This window comes from Leptopilina heterotoma, unplaced genomic scaffold (assembly GCF_015476425.1).
Source record: "Leptopilina heterotoma isolate Lh14 unplaced genomic scaffold, ASM1547642v1 Lhet_251, whole genome shotgun sequence".
NCBI classification, from domain to species: domain Eukaryota; kingdom Metazoa; phylum Arthropoda; class Insecta; order Hymenoptera; family Figitidae; genus Leptopilina; species Leptopilina heterotoma.
Genome location: NW_025110965.1, coordinates 359,812 through 376,993, shown reverse-complemented (window position 1 = coordinate 376,993; position 17,182 = coordinate 359,812). Strand labels below are relative to the sequence as shown.

General features: G+C 31.9%; 1 protein-coding gene across 1 annotated transcript; it reads left to right on the top strand.

Annotated features, from left to right (window-relative positions):
* Positions 1–1,206: 1,206 nt before the first annotated feature.
* LOC122503255 lies at positions 1,207–4,369 on the top strand. The gene is made up of 3 exons (XM_043613729.1): positions 1,207–1,792; positions 1,882–2,405; positions 4,295–4,369. The coding sequence occupies exons 1-3, from the start codon at positions 1,207–1,209 to the stop codon at positions 4,367–4,369; spliced, it is 1,185 nt and encodes a 394-aa protein (XP_043469664.1).
* Positions 4,370–17,182: the final 12,813 nt, after the last annotated feature.

The window sequence follows — 17,182 nt, the reverse complement described above, 5'->3', positions numbered from 1 at the left end:
AAGTTCCTTCGCAGGATCTCTCGTAAGTTCCTGAACATTTTTAAATCAATTTTTGCAACAATACATTTTTTTTTGAACAATTTTTAATCTTATAGAAGTTATCATTGTTGTAAACAATTATATGAGCAATATTAAAGTTTCTTTTGATTATTATTGTTCATGTAATTGTTAATAACAATGATAATTGTTAACTCTAGAATTATTTTTACCAAAATTATAGTAAGTTACAGAAATAAACATAAATTTAAATTTGTTTGAAAAAAAGAAAAAATTTTCATGAAGAGTACTAAAGTACTCTTTGTAAGTACAAAAGTACTTTTTGTTAATTAACATTGTTTATAACAATTTAAATAAATTGCATTATACACTAATACCTGTTGTGTAGTAATTGATTTTAATTTGATTTTGATCATGAGTAATGCAAAAAAATGATTTTTTCCAAAAATATTCTAATTTCTCAACATGTAATAAAAAAAAAATTATAAACAATGAAAATTTTAGAATCGGCTTCTAGGAATGTTTTAAGAATTTTATTCCCTTTAATTTAAGAACAAGAACATTAAAATCCGTTAATTTTTGTAGGCTCTAGACTATTTGGATAATAAATTCTAAAAAAAATTATTTGCACGGGCAGCTTTAATTATTTATTTAAACATATCAAACTTGTCCGGCCAACTCTGAAATTTTTGGCAAAACCTTCTTAGCATTTAAAGTATGTTTTTATAAAAAAAATAATAAATTTGTCATACCAAAACTGAAAAAAAATTAATTTGTTCATAAATTTCTTTATGTTTTGAATAAAAAATGGAAAAAAATTTTTGTTATTATTATTTAAAATTAGAGACAGAAACAAAACTTTTTTCTTATGAAAAAATGAAAAGAAGCAATATTTTTTTACTTATTTGAGATTGAAAACATATCTACATTTAAAATACGAAAATTTTGAAAAATCATAACTCTAAAATTTGGCCTCCAAAGAAAATAAAAAAATACGTTTCTGTTTTTTTCCAATACAGAATAAAAAAAAAATTTTTGGTCGATTTTAAGAGGTCGACTGAAATCTCACGTAGAATTGCCCATATAGAAATGTATAAGATTAAAAATTCTTCAAAAACAAATTTATTGTTGCAACTGAGTCTTTCATTCAGATATTTTCATAATGGCAGTATCAAAGAGGAATTTATAACTTTTTGCAATGCGTACGAGATGCTTCGTTACAAAAAGGGAGATGTCGTGATATCAGATAGTGAACAAGAGCGTCGATTGACTAGCGAAGCTTTAGCCACAATTGTAACAGACCTATGCTACAAATTTAATATAGATTTAAATTGGTGTGTAGGAATTTGTACTGACAGTTGTGCGGTCATGGCATCTGAAATAAAAGGAGCAGTTCACGAATTGCGAAAAAAAGCTAAACATGCTAAACGTTCGCCATGTAATAATCACGTTTTAAACAATTCTTTGGGTAATTCCGTAAAAGTCGTCTCGTGCCGTAATACTTCTGCTACGATGAGAAAAGTTGTTGCTTTTGCAAATGCTTCGGCTAAACGTCATGAAGTATTTATTGAGGAAGTAGGCAATGCAATGAAGGGTATTTGCGAAACTCGTTGGGTTGAAAGACATGATGGGCACTTGCAATTTCAAGGCGACAATTTAGTAAAAATTTGTAACGCCCTGCAACGAATTACAGTGTGGAATGACAGAAAAACTTCTAGTGATGCTCATTGTCTACTGCAAGCTCTACGAAGTTGTGATTTTATTATATCATCTGTCAGTTTAAATGATATTTTAGGTAAACTATATATTTTATATATAATATTTATTTTTTTATATTGAAATTTTTTAACTGTTTGTTTAACAGTAACTATGTTTCATTTTTAGGGACAACTGTATCACTCAGTCGTTTACTCCAGACAGCTTTAGTAGATTTGAAAACTGCTATGGATGCAATAACAGATACAATAAGTATACTACAGCAAAAAAGAGAAAATGCTGCAGTCGTTTTCCAACAATTGTTTTCTGAAGCTAAAGAAATTGCTGAACAGTTGGACGTAGAGCTGAGATCTCCTCGCATAACTGCAAGACAAATACATCGGCCTAATAATCTACCAGCACAATCTGCTGAAGAATATTACCGCAGGTCTATATACATACCCCTTTTGGACCACATCATAAATGATCTACAAGAAAGACTTTCTCCTGAAGTGCTAGATCTATTTAACTTAAATGTATTTTTGCCAAAATCAACCTATAATGAGAATGATATAGATATTGTACGTAAGGTCACTAGGTTTTATAATGAGCTTTTAGATCGAGTTCATGAATCTACCGTAGTTCAGGAATATAAACTTTGGGTAACTAAGTGGCAAAGAGAATTGGAAAATGGAAGTAAAATTCCTCAAACGGTACCCCAAATAATTTCAACCCAAAACCCCAAATTTCAACATTACGTCGACTGAAAACATATCTTCGGACATCTATGGGAGAAGAGCGTCTGACTGGATTAGCACTATTGAATATCCACCACCAGATTGTATTTTGATGAAAATGAAGTCATCGATCGATTTGCAAGAAAAAAAAGGAAACTAGATTTCATCATATAATTTTTATGACAATCTTATTAAAGATAATAATATTCTTAATAATAAAAATAAATGTAATTAAATTAAATTTAATTAATTAATTATTAATTAATTATATTGATTAAATTAATTAAATTAAATTGAATGTTATTTTTGTTACTAAGAAAGTGATAAATTATATTATACCATATTATATTTTTCATATATATATATTTTTTTTTTCATGACCCCCCCCTGGAATGAAGGCTGGATCCGCCACTGTTTCCAGAGGTTCAGAGAAACCAGCAATTTTGACGTATGTAAGAACTCCATTTTATGTACAAAAAATAGACGCGAGTAATGATAAAAAATCGTTTTACGAAATCACGATAAATGACGCGAAAGATATAGGTAAACACTGTCAGAACAGAAGCAGACGCGTGCGCATTATGGAAATAGGCAAAATTACTAAAATCCTAGTCAATTTGACTAGGATTTGCAGGGTTGTTTTTGCCAGGCTTGAATTTGTGGAATCAACCTAGCGATCCTAACCATAATGATTAGGAATCTTTATTACTTTTACTACACTGAGAGAAGAAACGCACAGATTCTGAAATGGAGAAGTTCAGCATCTGTACACCAAGTTGAGCGCAGCAGCAATGCACTGTGCGACAAATGCCGTACTATTCGCACCGCCGCCGTGCTTTAGAGTACGGTATACGTACTTCAGAGTACAGTATACGTACTATGAACGACACCAACTGAATAAACCTTAAGAACGGGCGCTGACACCCATTTTACATGGCCGGTGTTTGTCACAGTACAGATTTTGTGCGTTTCTTCTCTCAGTGTAGATTAAGATTAACTATAGGGTCATAGTTAATAATACCATCGAGATTTTTTTCAGTGTACGAAGAAAAATTTTATAGGTTGTGCTTGTTATGTTTTTAGTAAAAATTCTTTACCTCTCAATTTAAACTAATTAAGAAAATCTTTTATTTCCTTCAAAATATTCAATAAAAATTGTTTTTTATATCACAAATTAAAATTGTACTGGGAAAAATTAACCTGCAAAAGGATTGCTTTAGGTTGTATTTATGGCCTAACCGTCATTAAGTTGAAGGACGAATATTTCTCTTTCACACGAAGAGAAGTGTATTTTTTAAATTGTAAACTTTTTAAGTCATAAAATTATAATCTCATACAACAATAAGCCTTCGGGTCTATTGTTAAAGCAAGGGTAGCAATATAATTTCAAAATTTAAGAGGAATCCTTAGTAGAAAAATAATTAATTTTTCTTGCTGGGTTTAGATGGTGACGGTCGTGATTGGTTGAAAATTTCATGATGACGGTCGCGATTGGTTGAAATACAATGATGACGGTCGCGATTGGTTGAAATGCCATGACAAGATGCGCGCGCAACGTGGAACATAGTAATTTTGATTTTTCAGTCAGTCATTTTGATTTTTCATCAAACACACAGCGTTGGTGAAAAAGTGTATATTTTGTGTAAGTCATTGTGTGAGTGAAGGAATTAAATTGATAAAATTAAATAAAAGGTGAGTTTTTATTGTTTATTATATTACATAACATAGGGTAAAAATACGGATAGATGCCCTCCCAGGTCAAAATATTAATTTTCTTGAAACTTTGCCAAAATGTTACTATTATTAATAGAAGTGTAGATATAAAATATTATTGAATTTAATAAAATATATGTGTTGAATTTTAGCAGCAACAAACATCGAGTGAGAAAGTTGTTTATTGCAGTCCAAAGAAGTTTTCTGGAAAGTTATATTACAATTGAATAATTAGTAACAAATTTGTGAATGTTTAAAGTTGCACGCGCGGCTGAACGTGTGACGCCCGTTTATTAAAAGAAGCTCGACTGAATATATCACAATGTTGTTTCGCCTTTAGAGGTTAAGTAAATCAAAACAAACCTTCCGTTCAGCCGCTCGCGCAACTTTAAACGTTCACTAAGGCTGTTTTCGGCAGTCACTCAGAGTTACTCCTGAGTTAACGATTATCCAATCATAAACATTCTGTTGGATCAACCAATCACTATTAACCCAGAGTTAACTCGGAGCGAGTGCCAAAAACAGCCTAATTTGTTACTAATTGTTCAATTGCAATATAACTTTCCAAAAAACTTCTTTGGACTGCAGTAAACAACTTTCTCACTGGAAGTTTGTTGCTGCTTAAAATTCGCCCGTTAAACGAAGCTCTTGAAAATTGCACTTCACGATTTTTGCAATTGTTTAGAAAAAAATTAATAACAATTTTATTTTTAATTAAAACAATTTTTTTCTTCTTTAATCATTCTCAGGATATTTCAACGAGTAATTTAGTTTTTGTGACATTGGAAAATATGCAAAATTTACTGAAATATCGCGAGTTGAAGTGAAAAATTTAATTAAATTTCATGGTTTCAAAAAAATGGTTTTTCTTTATTATTTCGAAAACGGTAATAGATAGAAAAAAAATTTATAAGAAAAAAATATGCGCAATCAAATTTTCTATAAGCATACACCGAAAAAAAAATATTCTTAATTTTAGAATATATACTAAAATAGGTGCCCAGGATATTCCCCACTCAAATTAAGTGGGAAATATTCTTACAATAAGAATATATCCTAATAGTAAGAATATATACCACTTAATTTGAGTGGGGAATATCCTGGGCACCTATTTTAGTATATATTCTAAAATTAAGAATATTTTTTTTTCGGTGTATGCATAATAAACAATTTAAATCAAAAGATTAATTTTAAGTGTCCAGGGGCCAACGTTTTTCAGCGCGGCGAGTTTATGTGCCCTTCTTTGATCCGGCAGCTCAATTGAAGGTGAAATTCTTAATTTCAATATATTTCTAAGGTTATTGACATATTACGTGATACATTTAGGGGTGGGAGGGGGTAGGCAAAGAATCACGCTGTAACAAATTTTCTATACTAAACTATAGAAAAAGTATCACGCAGGGGAGGAGAGGGGATCTAAAATACCTAAAATATCTATCACGTAATATGTGAATGACACCTAAATTAAATAATAACATTTTGCCAAAGTTTCGGGAAAATTCAACAACATAGATTTTTTGACCTGGGCAGTTGAGGAATTTTGCTCCATATACATCTGTTTAATTACACTCACAAAACAGTCTATTTAAGTAAAAAAGATATTAAACGCAGGTAAAATATATAAACAAAAACTAAATTTCTTTCATCATAATTTTCATATATAATTTTTTAACAATTTTTTCAATTTGGAAAAGTTGTGACTTAGATTCTACATTTTTTAATAAATTAAATTACAGTTTTCGAATATATAAATAATTATTATAATTAATAATAAATAAATTAATAATAATAATTATAATTAATTAATTTTTTTTAATATAATCGAATATTGTTAATATTTGATTTAAATTTCGTACATTGTTTATTTTATCAAAATTATTTAAGGAGGGAGTAAGGTCTAACGGGTGAAAAAAGTATTTTTTTTTGTGAATTTTTATGGAAGAAACGGTAAAAGTTTATATGTTAATTTTTTTTGCATATTGTTATTTTCTATTTGAAGAGGACATTGTAAAATTTTTGTTTGAAAATATTAAGAATTATGCCGCTGGCAAAGCATTTTCGAAGACGCTTTCTAAAAAACATGATTTGCGGTGAACATCATAATTAATTAACACATTATCGGAAGTCAAAAATTGAAGTGGATTTGGTTAGAAGAATAATTTTGCCCGACCCCAACGATTTTCTTTTGTTTACATTTAAATTTTTTTAATTTTTAGCGACTAATAAAGCAAAAAACGCTATTTTCACTGAAAAAATCTGCCATTCTGTGGCTGTATCTTGGAAAAAATTAATCAAAAGCAAAACGTTGGGGTTTGATTAAGATTTAGAGTGTAAATTTTTTTATTTACTTCGACTTTTTTTAATGATTTAAATAAATATTGACCCTGTGTTATAAAAATGTGTGAATAGAGATGTCGACCACAGCGACTAAGAAAAGAATCCTGCTTCTTAACCTAATCAACCATTATTGGTGTTCAAAACGTCCCATTACTGGGCCAATGATGGCGCCGATGGTCAGAATTTCTAATTTTTTAAGACTAGGCCAGCTCTCGGCCCAATAATGGCACATTCATGGCAAAGTTGATCAATCTTTAATGGCAAAAAGCAATTGCCAGTGATGTGCCGACCATCGGCCCAGTAATGGCTCATTATTGGCACTTTAATGGCAAAAAATTTGTATCGTTCATGGCAAATTATAATTATCAGTATTGGGGAGAAGCTTGGCTCAATAACGGCACAATATTGGCAAAGATGATCAATCTTTAATGGCAAAATTCAATTGCCAGTGATGTCACGAAGATCGGCCCATTAATGGCACTTTAATGGCAAACATTTTGTATCTTTGATGACAAATTATAATTGCCAGTATTGGGGCGTAGCTTGGCCCAATAAAGGCACATTCACGGCAAAGTTGATCAATCTTTAATGTCAAAAGACAATTGACAGTGATGTGGCGAAGATCAACCCATTAATGACTCATTAGTGGCACTTTAATGGCAAAAATTTTGTATCTTTAAAGGCAAATTATAATTGCCAGTATGAGGGCGTAGCTTGGACCAATAACGGCACGTTATTATCAAAGTTGATCAATCTTTAATGGGAAAATTCAATTGCCAGTGATGTGACGAAGATCGGCCCATTAAAGGTACATTTATGGCATTTTAATTTGGTAAAATTTTTTATAAGAATTTAAATTTAAGAAACATTCAGTTATTCAATAAATTATTTATTTTGTATTTAAATAATTGAATAACCTTGAAAAGGATTCATATTAAAATATTCGAAATTTTGAATTTTTTTATTTTTAACTGTCAATTTTAAAGAATTATAATTTTTTTGAAAAAGTTTAATTAAGTATTAATTTAAAAAAGAAGTTATTAATGTTTTCAAATAATTTTACAATTAAAGAAATTCGTAAATAAATGTAACAGAAAACTTTTTTTGAGTACAATTTTCCCTTTATTATCTAAAAATTAAGAAAATTTCAATTTATTCAATAAATTATTTATTTTTTCATTTAAATAATAATTAAATTCTCGTAGAATTTTCTAGTAAACATTGATTTCAAAATGGATTCTAGTCAAATTTTTAGATAATAATTCAATATTAAAAACATAGCATGAATTTTGATATTAAAATTTTTTTAAATTCAATTGCCAATGATGTGACGAAGATCGGCTCATTAATGGCTCATTATTGGCACTTTAATGGCAAAAAATTTGTATCTTTCATGGCAAATTATAATTGCCTGTATTGGGACGTGGCTTGGCTCAATAACGGCACAATATTGGTAAAGTTGGTCAATTTTTAATGGCAAAATTCAATTGCCAGTGATGTGACGAAGATCGGTCCATTAATGGCTGATTAGTGGCACTGTAATGGCAAAAATTTTGTATCTTTGATGGCAAAATATAATTGCCAGAATTGTGGTGTAGCTTGGCCCAGGAATAGCACATTAATGTCTATCATTTTGTATCTATGATGGCAAATTATAATTGCCAATATTGGGACGTAGCTCGGCCCAATAATGGGACAGTATCGGCCAATGTAGTGTAGCTTATAAGAACCCTTTTGCTTTCTTGACTTCAAGTCAGAGTAGCAGAGTGGTCAGAGTGTTAGGCTGTGGTGCGTCAGGTTCAGGTATCGATCCCCGCGAGAGGTAAGAATTTTTCAAATATTTGTAAGTTTGCGTTTAATTTAGGGAAATAAGCCGTATAAATGTTATAAATTAATTAGTTAATTGAATAAAAAAAATTTATTTTTATTTTTTTCTAATTTTGTCAACACTGGGGGAGTAATGGCAGCCAATATTGGGCCATTAATGTCTGCCGAGATCTGGCTGCCGACGTCCAACCGCGGTTAACGTGAGTAATGGCAGCCAATATTGGGCCATTAATGTCTTCCGAGATCTGGCTGCCGACGTCCAACCGTGGTTAACACCACAAGAGTCGGCGCAAAGTCGGGCCAATATTGTCTGCCAAGTCTCGATTCCAGCTTTGCCAATACTGGGCCAGTGTTGGGCCGCGTTGGTTTTCGCACTTGGGATATTGATAAAAAATATCAAAATATTCAACAAACACTTCCAGGGAGTATTGGCTCGTTTTTCCACTAAGAAAAACCTAATATTTTTAAAAATTTTAATAAAATAATCTTGTTAAGTTTAATTTCTTATAATTTATTCATGAATAAGTACAAATGAGGCTCCGGATCTTAAAAGGGCACACGCGTGAACACTGAACACACGGCCAGTCAGTTGGGTCCTGGAGATAAAATTTTGAAGTTGTTCAAAATGAATTTAAAATTATTGTTTCTTGTTCAGAATTTCAAGGCGAAACTTTTTTTCTAATAAAATTTTTTTATATAATTTTTTGTTTTTAAGAAAATTGAGAAAAAGGTGATTTTTTAACCTAAGAAATTTTATTGAATTTTTGACTTCAACTCGTGATTACTTCGTTAAATATTAATATTTTTCCACGAAATTTACACACAATATTCTTCAAACTATTCCAAAAGTGAAACAATATTTAGTAATTTTTAAAAAATTCTATGTCTAAGTAAATAATTATTTAAATAATTTTGCCGGAAAAATGATTCTCCTTTTTTCAATTGAAAAAGTTGAGTTACATACATTGGTCTTGTAATGGCGGCCATTCCACACGTGCGCAGCCACGCAGTAATTTTACAGCAGAGCGCGACGCTGTTAAAATTGCTCTATTTTCTTTAATTAATTATCAAATGACGAAAAATTTTCCAAAAAACTTCCTAACATATTGATGAACATTTTTGTCACTGGAAGTTTTCCGAAAACGAAAATTCGTAACTCAACTTTTTCAATTGAAAATAGGAGAATCATTTTTCCGGCAATATTATTTAAATAATTATTTACTTAGACATAGAATTTTTTGAAAAATTACTAAATATTGTTTCACTTTTGGAATAGTTTAAAGAATATTGTGTGTAAATTTCGTGGAAAAATATTAATATTTAACGAAGTAATCACGAGTTGAAGTCAAAAATTCATTAAAATTTCTTAGGTTAAAAAATCACCTTTTTCTCAATTTACTTAAAAACAAAAAATTATATAAAAAAATTGTATTATAAAAAAAGTTTCGCCTTGAAATTCTGAACAAGAAACAATAATTTTAAATTCATTTTGAACAACTTCAAAATTTTATCTCCAGGACCCAACTGACTGGCCGTGTGTTCACGCGTGTGCCCTTTTAAGATCCGGAGCCTCAAATGATAACCTTTTACTAAAAACAAACTGGAGAATAGATTTTTTAAATAAATGTAATTTTGTACTTCACTCTAACTTTTTAAAGTTTGATAATTTCACGAAAATTGTTTAAAGTTTGAATTAAATATGTTCCATTTCTATATTTTTGATTATAAATTGACACTAGAAACAAAAATTAGCAATATTATAATAATATTTCATGTTCTAACTAACTGATTCAATACGCCCCGGCCCGGGGCGTAATGACTCACCTTGCATTTTTCCAGAAAAATTGTTCTACAAAAAGAAGTATGAGTAATATTAGTGCGTACTTTTTTTAATAGAAAGTTGAGATGTTTGACTAAGTTTTCCATATGAGTAGTATAGCTAGGGGGGTTCTGGGGCAGGTTCTGATCTCGGCTAAGTACCTACGGTCGGTAATGTAGATTTCTACTTTATCATCAGTCGGTAAGGTAGAGACCTGACAGAAATCTTGACTCAACCGATAAGGTAGGAATCTGTTTTACCGACCGAGTGTAGTTCCTGCTGCCACTGCTAGATGGCGCCACTAGCGAATTCAAACTTGCTTGGCGGAAAATTTAAAAATTTAATTTCAAACTTTCGAGTGGCTTACAAGGGGTTCTCTGTTTTACCGACCGAGTTAATTTAAACTTAAACCGCTAGATGGCGCCACTAGCAAATTCAAATGTGCTTGGCGGGAAATTTAAATTTTTACATTCATAGCTTTAAGTGGGTTAAAAGGGGTGCTCTGTTTTACCGACCGAGTTAGTTCCGACTGCCACCGATAGATGGCGCCACTAGCGAATTTAAACCTGCTTGGCGGGAAATTTAAAATTTTATTTTTTAACTTTCAAGTGGGTTTAAAGGGGTGTTCTACCTTACCGACCGAGTGTAGTTCCTGCTGCCACCGCTGGATGGCGCTACTTGCGAATTCCAAACTTGCTTGGCGGGAAATTTAAAATTTTATTTTTAAACTTCCAAGTGGCTTACAAGGGGTTCTCTGTTTTACCGACCGATTTTTTTAGTTCTGGCTACCGCCGACAGATGGCACCACTAGCGAATTTAAACCTGCTTGGCGGGATATTTAAAAATTTATTTTCAAACTTCCAAGTGGCTTACAAAGGGTTCTCTGTTTTACCGACCGATTTTTTTAGTTCTGACTACCGCCGACAGATGGCGCCACTAGCGAATTCAAACCTGCCTGTCGGGAAATTTAAAATTTTATTTTCAAACTTCCAAGTGGCTTACAAAGGGTTCTCTGTTTTACCGACCGATTTTTTTTAGTTCTGACTACCGCCGACAGATGGCGCCACTAGCGAATTCAAACCTGCCTGTCGGGAAATTTAAAAATTTTATTTAATAAATTCAAACTGCTTAAACAGTGAGCCGCCATTTTGTTTTACCGACAGAGTGCGGTGCCGAGAGATGGCGCCACAACTGAATCGTTTGTATTTCGCGGGCAAAGATGGCGCCATATTGTTTACACTAATAAGATTATTAAAATTTTAATAGATGGCGCTTGTAAAAGTTGTTGAAATCTATTATATTAATCATAACCTTAAAATCTATTATATTAAACATAACCTTAAAATATATTGTATTAAACATAACCTTAAAATCTATTTTATTAAACATAACCTTAAAATGTAAACCTTATTATCTAACGTAATACTAATGAAGGTATTTAATTAAATACAGTATTAATAACATTTCATACATTTATTATATTCAATATACAATATTTACACTTGTTTTACATTCAATATACAATATTTACACTTGTTTTATTTTAAATTCAATATGGTTGTATGGACCACCAATATACTTCAGCCGTAATTGTCCAGAACTAATAGCTTCTTGCATCTGATCCAAGCATATAGAGTCATCAGTGAACATTGGTACAAATCTTGAAGGCAGGAATGTATTGAACTTTTTATCCACCTCAACGACGACCTTGACTCCATACCTGGTGTTGACAACCTGGATCTTCGTTATAGGATACTTATGTCCAGGAGTCAGCTCGGAAAGCGGCTTCGTAGGTAGGAAAGCATCCATGCGACCAATGGCGTTGATTTTGGTTAGATCCATCTTTTCTTAGAGATAATAGTTTGTGAAGTTACAAAACAGAATGAGCTTTACAGCTCAAGGTGCCTCTATTTATACCCAAATATCACACATTATCCCCACCATTACTTTTACGCATGCGCAGTACCCATACCACTATTTTTACGCATGCGCAATAGCTTTTTATGTTTGCAAAATACCCCCACTTTTTATTATTGAGCCACGCCCACTTTGTGACGTCATAAGACAAGTCTAGACTAGTTTTAACGTGTTTAATAGTTTTACACATGTGTAATAAAGATAATAGGATAGGGAAAGGTTAATTAAAGTAAACATTAATAGACATTTAATACATTTATTCATTATATAGGAAATTTTCACAATCATTATAAAAATCTTTCAATGTACAATCATTGTCAACTTCATCATTATTTTCTATATTATTTCGTAGTATATTCGATGGTTGTATCAACCAATTTCGTAGATTACATACATTTTTCACAGCACAGTTGCTAAAGCTACGTGTGTGATTTGTACATGTAGATGAACTATCTACACTTAAACTTTTTAGCGACGGACATTTAAAATCATCTAAATTAAACACATTCAATGTATATTTTTCTAACCATTTTTGTTTTTCTAAACCTTTTACATAAACGGTAGGTGTACCTATTAGTACTTCTTTTATTATAGGTTTTAATTCTTCATAACATACGTCACCAGCAGCCCAATCGATACCATGATAATTATTTGTAAGTCATCGATTCTCACATTTGTATCTTGCAGGCAATCGACTCCAGGCATATGGCGGCTCGAAGAGGTAGACCAATGGATGAGCATCTTGTTGAAGTGGTAGAATCGCCAACTCTTTGATGACAAACTCATTGTATGGTCTCTTGAAGCACTGAATATCTACGACGTACGCCATGGTATCTGAAATAGAATAATGGCTCAAGCCTTAGAGAGACGCTCTCTTTATAGCCTTTCCCCCACCACTCCAAATACCCCCACTACCGATGTCGTCTATGATTGGTCAATATTTCCACCAATCACGTTACTTTTTTAACAACGCCGCTGATTGGTGTATACTGTATAATGCGGTCGTGAATTATAAGGCAATATGCAGCTGTATTGGCTGGAAAATTTTCATTTGCTTCAAATTCCAATCGCACATCTACAGATGCTTGTTTTAGAAATTCGTTTTGTTTTGAGCAATCAATAACAGCCAATGGTGCATAATCTTTAAAGTTATTTCTAGTTAATAAAGGTTCAGATTCTTTTCCATAGTAGGATGGTTGAAAATTACAATACATTTCATATAGTATGGAAATTTGTTTTCAGTAAAATTTAAATTTAAATTTCCATAAGGATAGTACTGTGAGTTTAAGAAAAGTTTAACATTGAGAAGATTACAGGTATCAAATAAATTTGCATACCTTCCTTGATCTTCTTTTCGATTTGTTTGAAAACCAAGAATAACATATCGAGGTTTTTCAACTTGTGTTGAAGTTTTTACAGTCCACACATGCTTTTGAGTGGCAGGAATCATAGGATACTCATACAAATCCCATGATCTAAAACTCATTGTTATAAGTGAGTCTTTTTCAATAAATTTTAATAACTCAATTTTTTGGCGATCATTTACCATTAAATATGGAATCAACCATTCAACTTTATTAATTATAATTTTAAATTCTTCACGCTCAGCTACTCCAATGTTTACTACAGCATTGAGATCAGTACGAGATCTTGTTAAAATAAGTTCATGTTTTGCATTTACAACAATCTTTCGATAGTCTTCAGCAAAACCAATAATCATACTTAGTGGAATATTTACATCAAAATATCCAGCATCATTTGTTACTCTAGTATCATCATCATAAGGTAGATAGCCAGCATTTTCAGAGTAAATCATTTGATTAGGTGTTTGAGAAATTATATTTTTCATTGTGGTTGTAATACCAACATTTTTAGAGCGATCAATTTCAACACCATTTAATTCATAACGAATCTCATTAAACAGGTAGGAAATACCATTGCTAATTAACTTTGTATTAGTTACAAGCGTATTGTTTGGCTTAACAATTCTACCAGTGACGTGTAAAGTACTTTTAGAGGGAAGAATGTACAAGTCTTGATGTTGAACTGCAATTCGAATCTCATCACTGTTATTAAATGCTGATGACACGTATGGTTGATGTGCATGAATCTCATAGTGTGCCACAGAATTATCAAATTTAACTGGACTTAGAATGTTTAAAATTTCTTCCATTTTTGTTACAACAACAAATAAAAAGTATGTGAAAAATCAATTTTTTCCCTTGTTTTCTTGATAAACTCTTAGGCCGAGCTGCTTCAGAAATAGTATGTTCTGAGATGTTAGTCTCTTGCGAACTGATTGAGGAATGAATGACTTCTGACATGGCAACTCTTTTATATAGCTTCCACCAGTTTTTCTATGAAATACAATTCCCATTACGTTGATTTAACGTGTAATCGAATTGTTATAGTTTCACCTCTAAAATTTATTAAATCTCCGTCTTGATCAACGATTCTTACTTGAATATTATGTATTGTCTTCACGGCGATTGGAAGGTAAATGACGTGAGATGGAACTTCCACAATCTTATATCCAGCTGGTACAATTGGAAAAAATTCGTGAATTGTGTGTACCTTTTTATTATTTATGTATGCACCAGTAGTAATGTTACATTCAATTCTGATAGCATTTACCTTAAGAATGGCTACTGGTACATCTGACGTATGAGCCTTATTAGCTGTCAATATTCATGGAGTAAATCCTAATAATTTACCAATTGAATCGTTTTGTTCAAAACTCACTTCAAGGCTGCTTGTTATTTCACTACGTAAAGTATTATTGTTAGGTTTGATTCTTACAATTTCAGATCCATTTTCAATAGAGTTTTGAATATATTTTTCAATATCTTCAATTTCATAGCTTCCAGGGGGTATAGTAATCACTTTATCACCAATATAAAATTTATTTTTACCTTGATCAATATTAGGAATTGAATTGAAGGTTAGTAATTCAACTAAGCCAAGTACATAATTTTTATTAGATAATAATTCTATCGGAGGAAAATATTCTGCCTTAAGGACAGATGAATTGCCTGAGATAGTCAGAGTAAAAGATTCTTCCATGTTGATGACTTTTTATAAACTGATTAGGTGGAATGACTTACAATCACTTATATAGAATATATTTTTGAGTTAATTCAAGCTGTCCACATAAGAATTGCAGACATAAATGACCACAATTAAAGCTATTATAAACTTGATAATTTTGATGATTATACTGTATTAAAGTATTATAACCTAAGTAATTGACAAGTTCATAGGGTGGTTGAAGATTACCAAAACTATCAAAGTATACTGCTTTATTATTAACTTTTTTATATGCAACCCAATGAGTTCCAGAACCATCTTTATCATCTAAATTAATAATGGCGGATTCATTTTTTCGAGGACCTCTTATAGGTAGTTCATTTCGCATAAAAACTCCTCGAAAATGAGGAATTTTCATTTCTTTAGCATATTTAAGTAAATCTAGATCAGTAAGTGCTCGTTGAGGTAGCTTTAAACTTTTTTTTTCGTACATTGTCTCTTAATACCTTGTCCTTTAACGTATGGTTTTAAATGAAGTCCCAACCCTTGTCGGTATGGTTTTAAATGTAGACCTTTACCAAGTGCAACTGCTTCCAACTCTCTATTGTGACGCTGAGCTTCCTTCAACTGCTCTTTTGCTGCACTTGCATCATTAACAGCTTTTGCTACACCAGCAGCTCCCCCAGTAAGTGCTCCAAGTGCACTTAGCCCAGCAAAAATTGGAATTAATGGTAACAGACCACCAACTTTTGATGGCACAGGTAGAATACGAGGTGTTAAAACTTTTTCTCTACCACCTGCATTCCTTACAGCTTTTCGAGCTGTTTCAATAGCTGACTTTATTGTTGATCGAGCATCATTACCAGGAATTATTGATTTTCTTGCAGCATCCACAATTTTCCTAAGATTTACTCGCTTCTTTGATTTTATCTTCTTCTTCTTTACTCCCATTCCAAATTTTGATTTTGCTTTCATAGCGTTTGTTATTGCGTAAGCTGCAGCTCTTTCACTATATCGTGCGTCTGGTGCAAATACACGTTGCCACGCTTTGTCAGCTAATACTCTATCAGCAGCGTTTCTTTTTTCAACGTTTTCTCGATTTTTCGAGTAAGCAATATCGTGCTCTTTACAAGCGGCGTCTAATGGATTAACACCTGGATCACCTCGGTCTAGACGTTTTGCTAACTTTGTACCAGGTCCACAATATTGATAACCTGGCAAATGTAATTCAAATGGCAACTTGTTTATAAGTTTATTAATTAAACCTTTTCCTCGAGAGTGATGATATATAATCATACCTTACTCTGTGAAAGTTAAAATTAGAATGACTTGTGAGCTATATAAGCGCTGTATTTATACCTTTAGCGGCAGTCTAAATCAGGATGCGGTTCAAGGAACAACTTCACAAGCTGCCAGTCGTCAATCTAGACTCGATTGTTGAACAACAAGACAAGAAAGTGAAGCGTCATGGTAGCTTGTTATCAGGTAGTATTCGAGCTATTTTTTGTGGACCATCAAATTGTGGAAAGACAAATGTACTGCTTTCTTTAATTTTACATCCTAATGGTCTTAGATTTGATAATATTTACTTGTACTCAAAGTCTCTACATCAACCCAAGTATAAATTCTTGGAACAAGTTGTAAGTAATGTTGAAGGAGTAGAGTATTTACCATTTAGTGAGCATGAAGAAGTCATTACTCCTAAAGATGCAAAACGGAATTCAATATTTATATTTGATGATATTGCTTGCGAGAAGCAAGATAATGTAAGGGCATTCTTTTGCATGGGTAGACATGTTGATGTTGATTCTTTTTATCTTTGTCAAACATATGCCCGCGTTCCTAAACATTTAGTACGTGATAATGTTAATTTACTAGTTCTTTTTCGTCAAGATGAGAAAAATTTAAGACATGTTTATGATGATCATGTTAATACTGACATGACATTTAATCAATTTCGAGAATTATGTTCAACATGTTGGAATTCAGACAAATATGGATTTGTAGTAATTGATAAGGATTCTGATTTAAATGATGGAAGATATAGAAAAGGATTTGATAGCTTTGTAACACTATAAATATAAGATCATTTCTAAAATATTGTTAGTTCAAT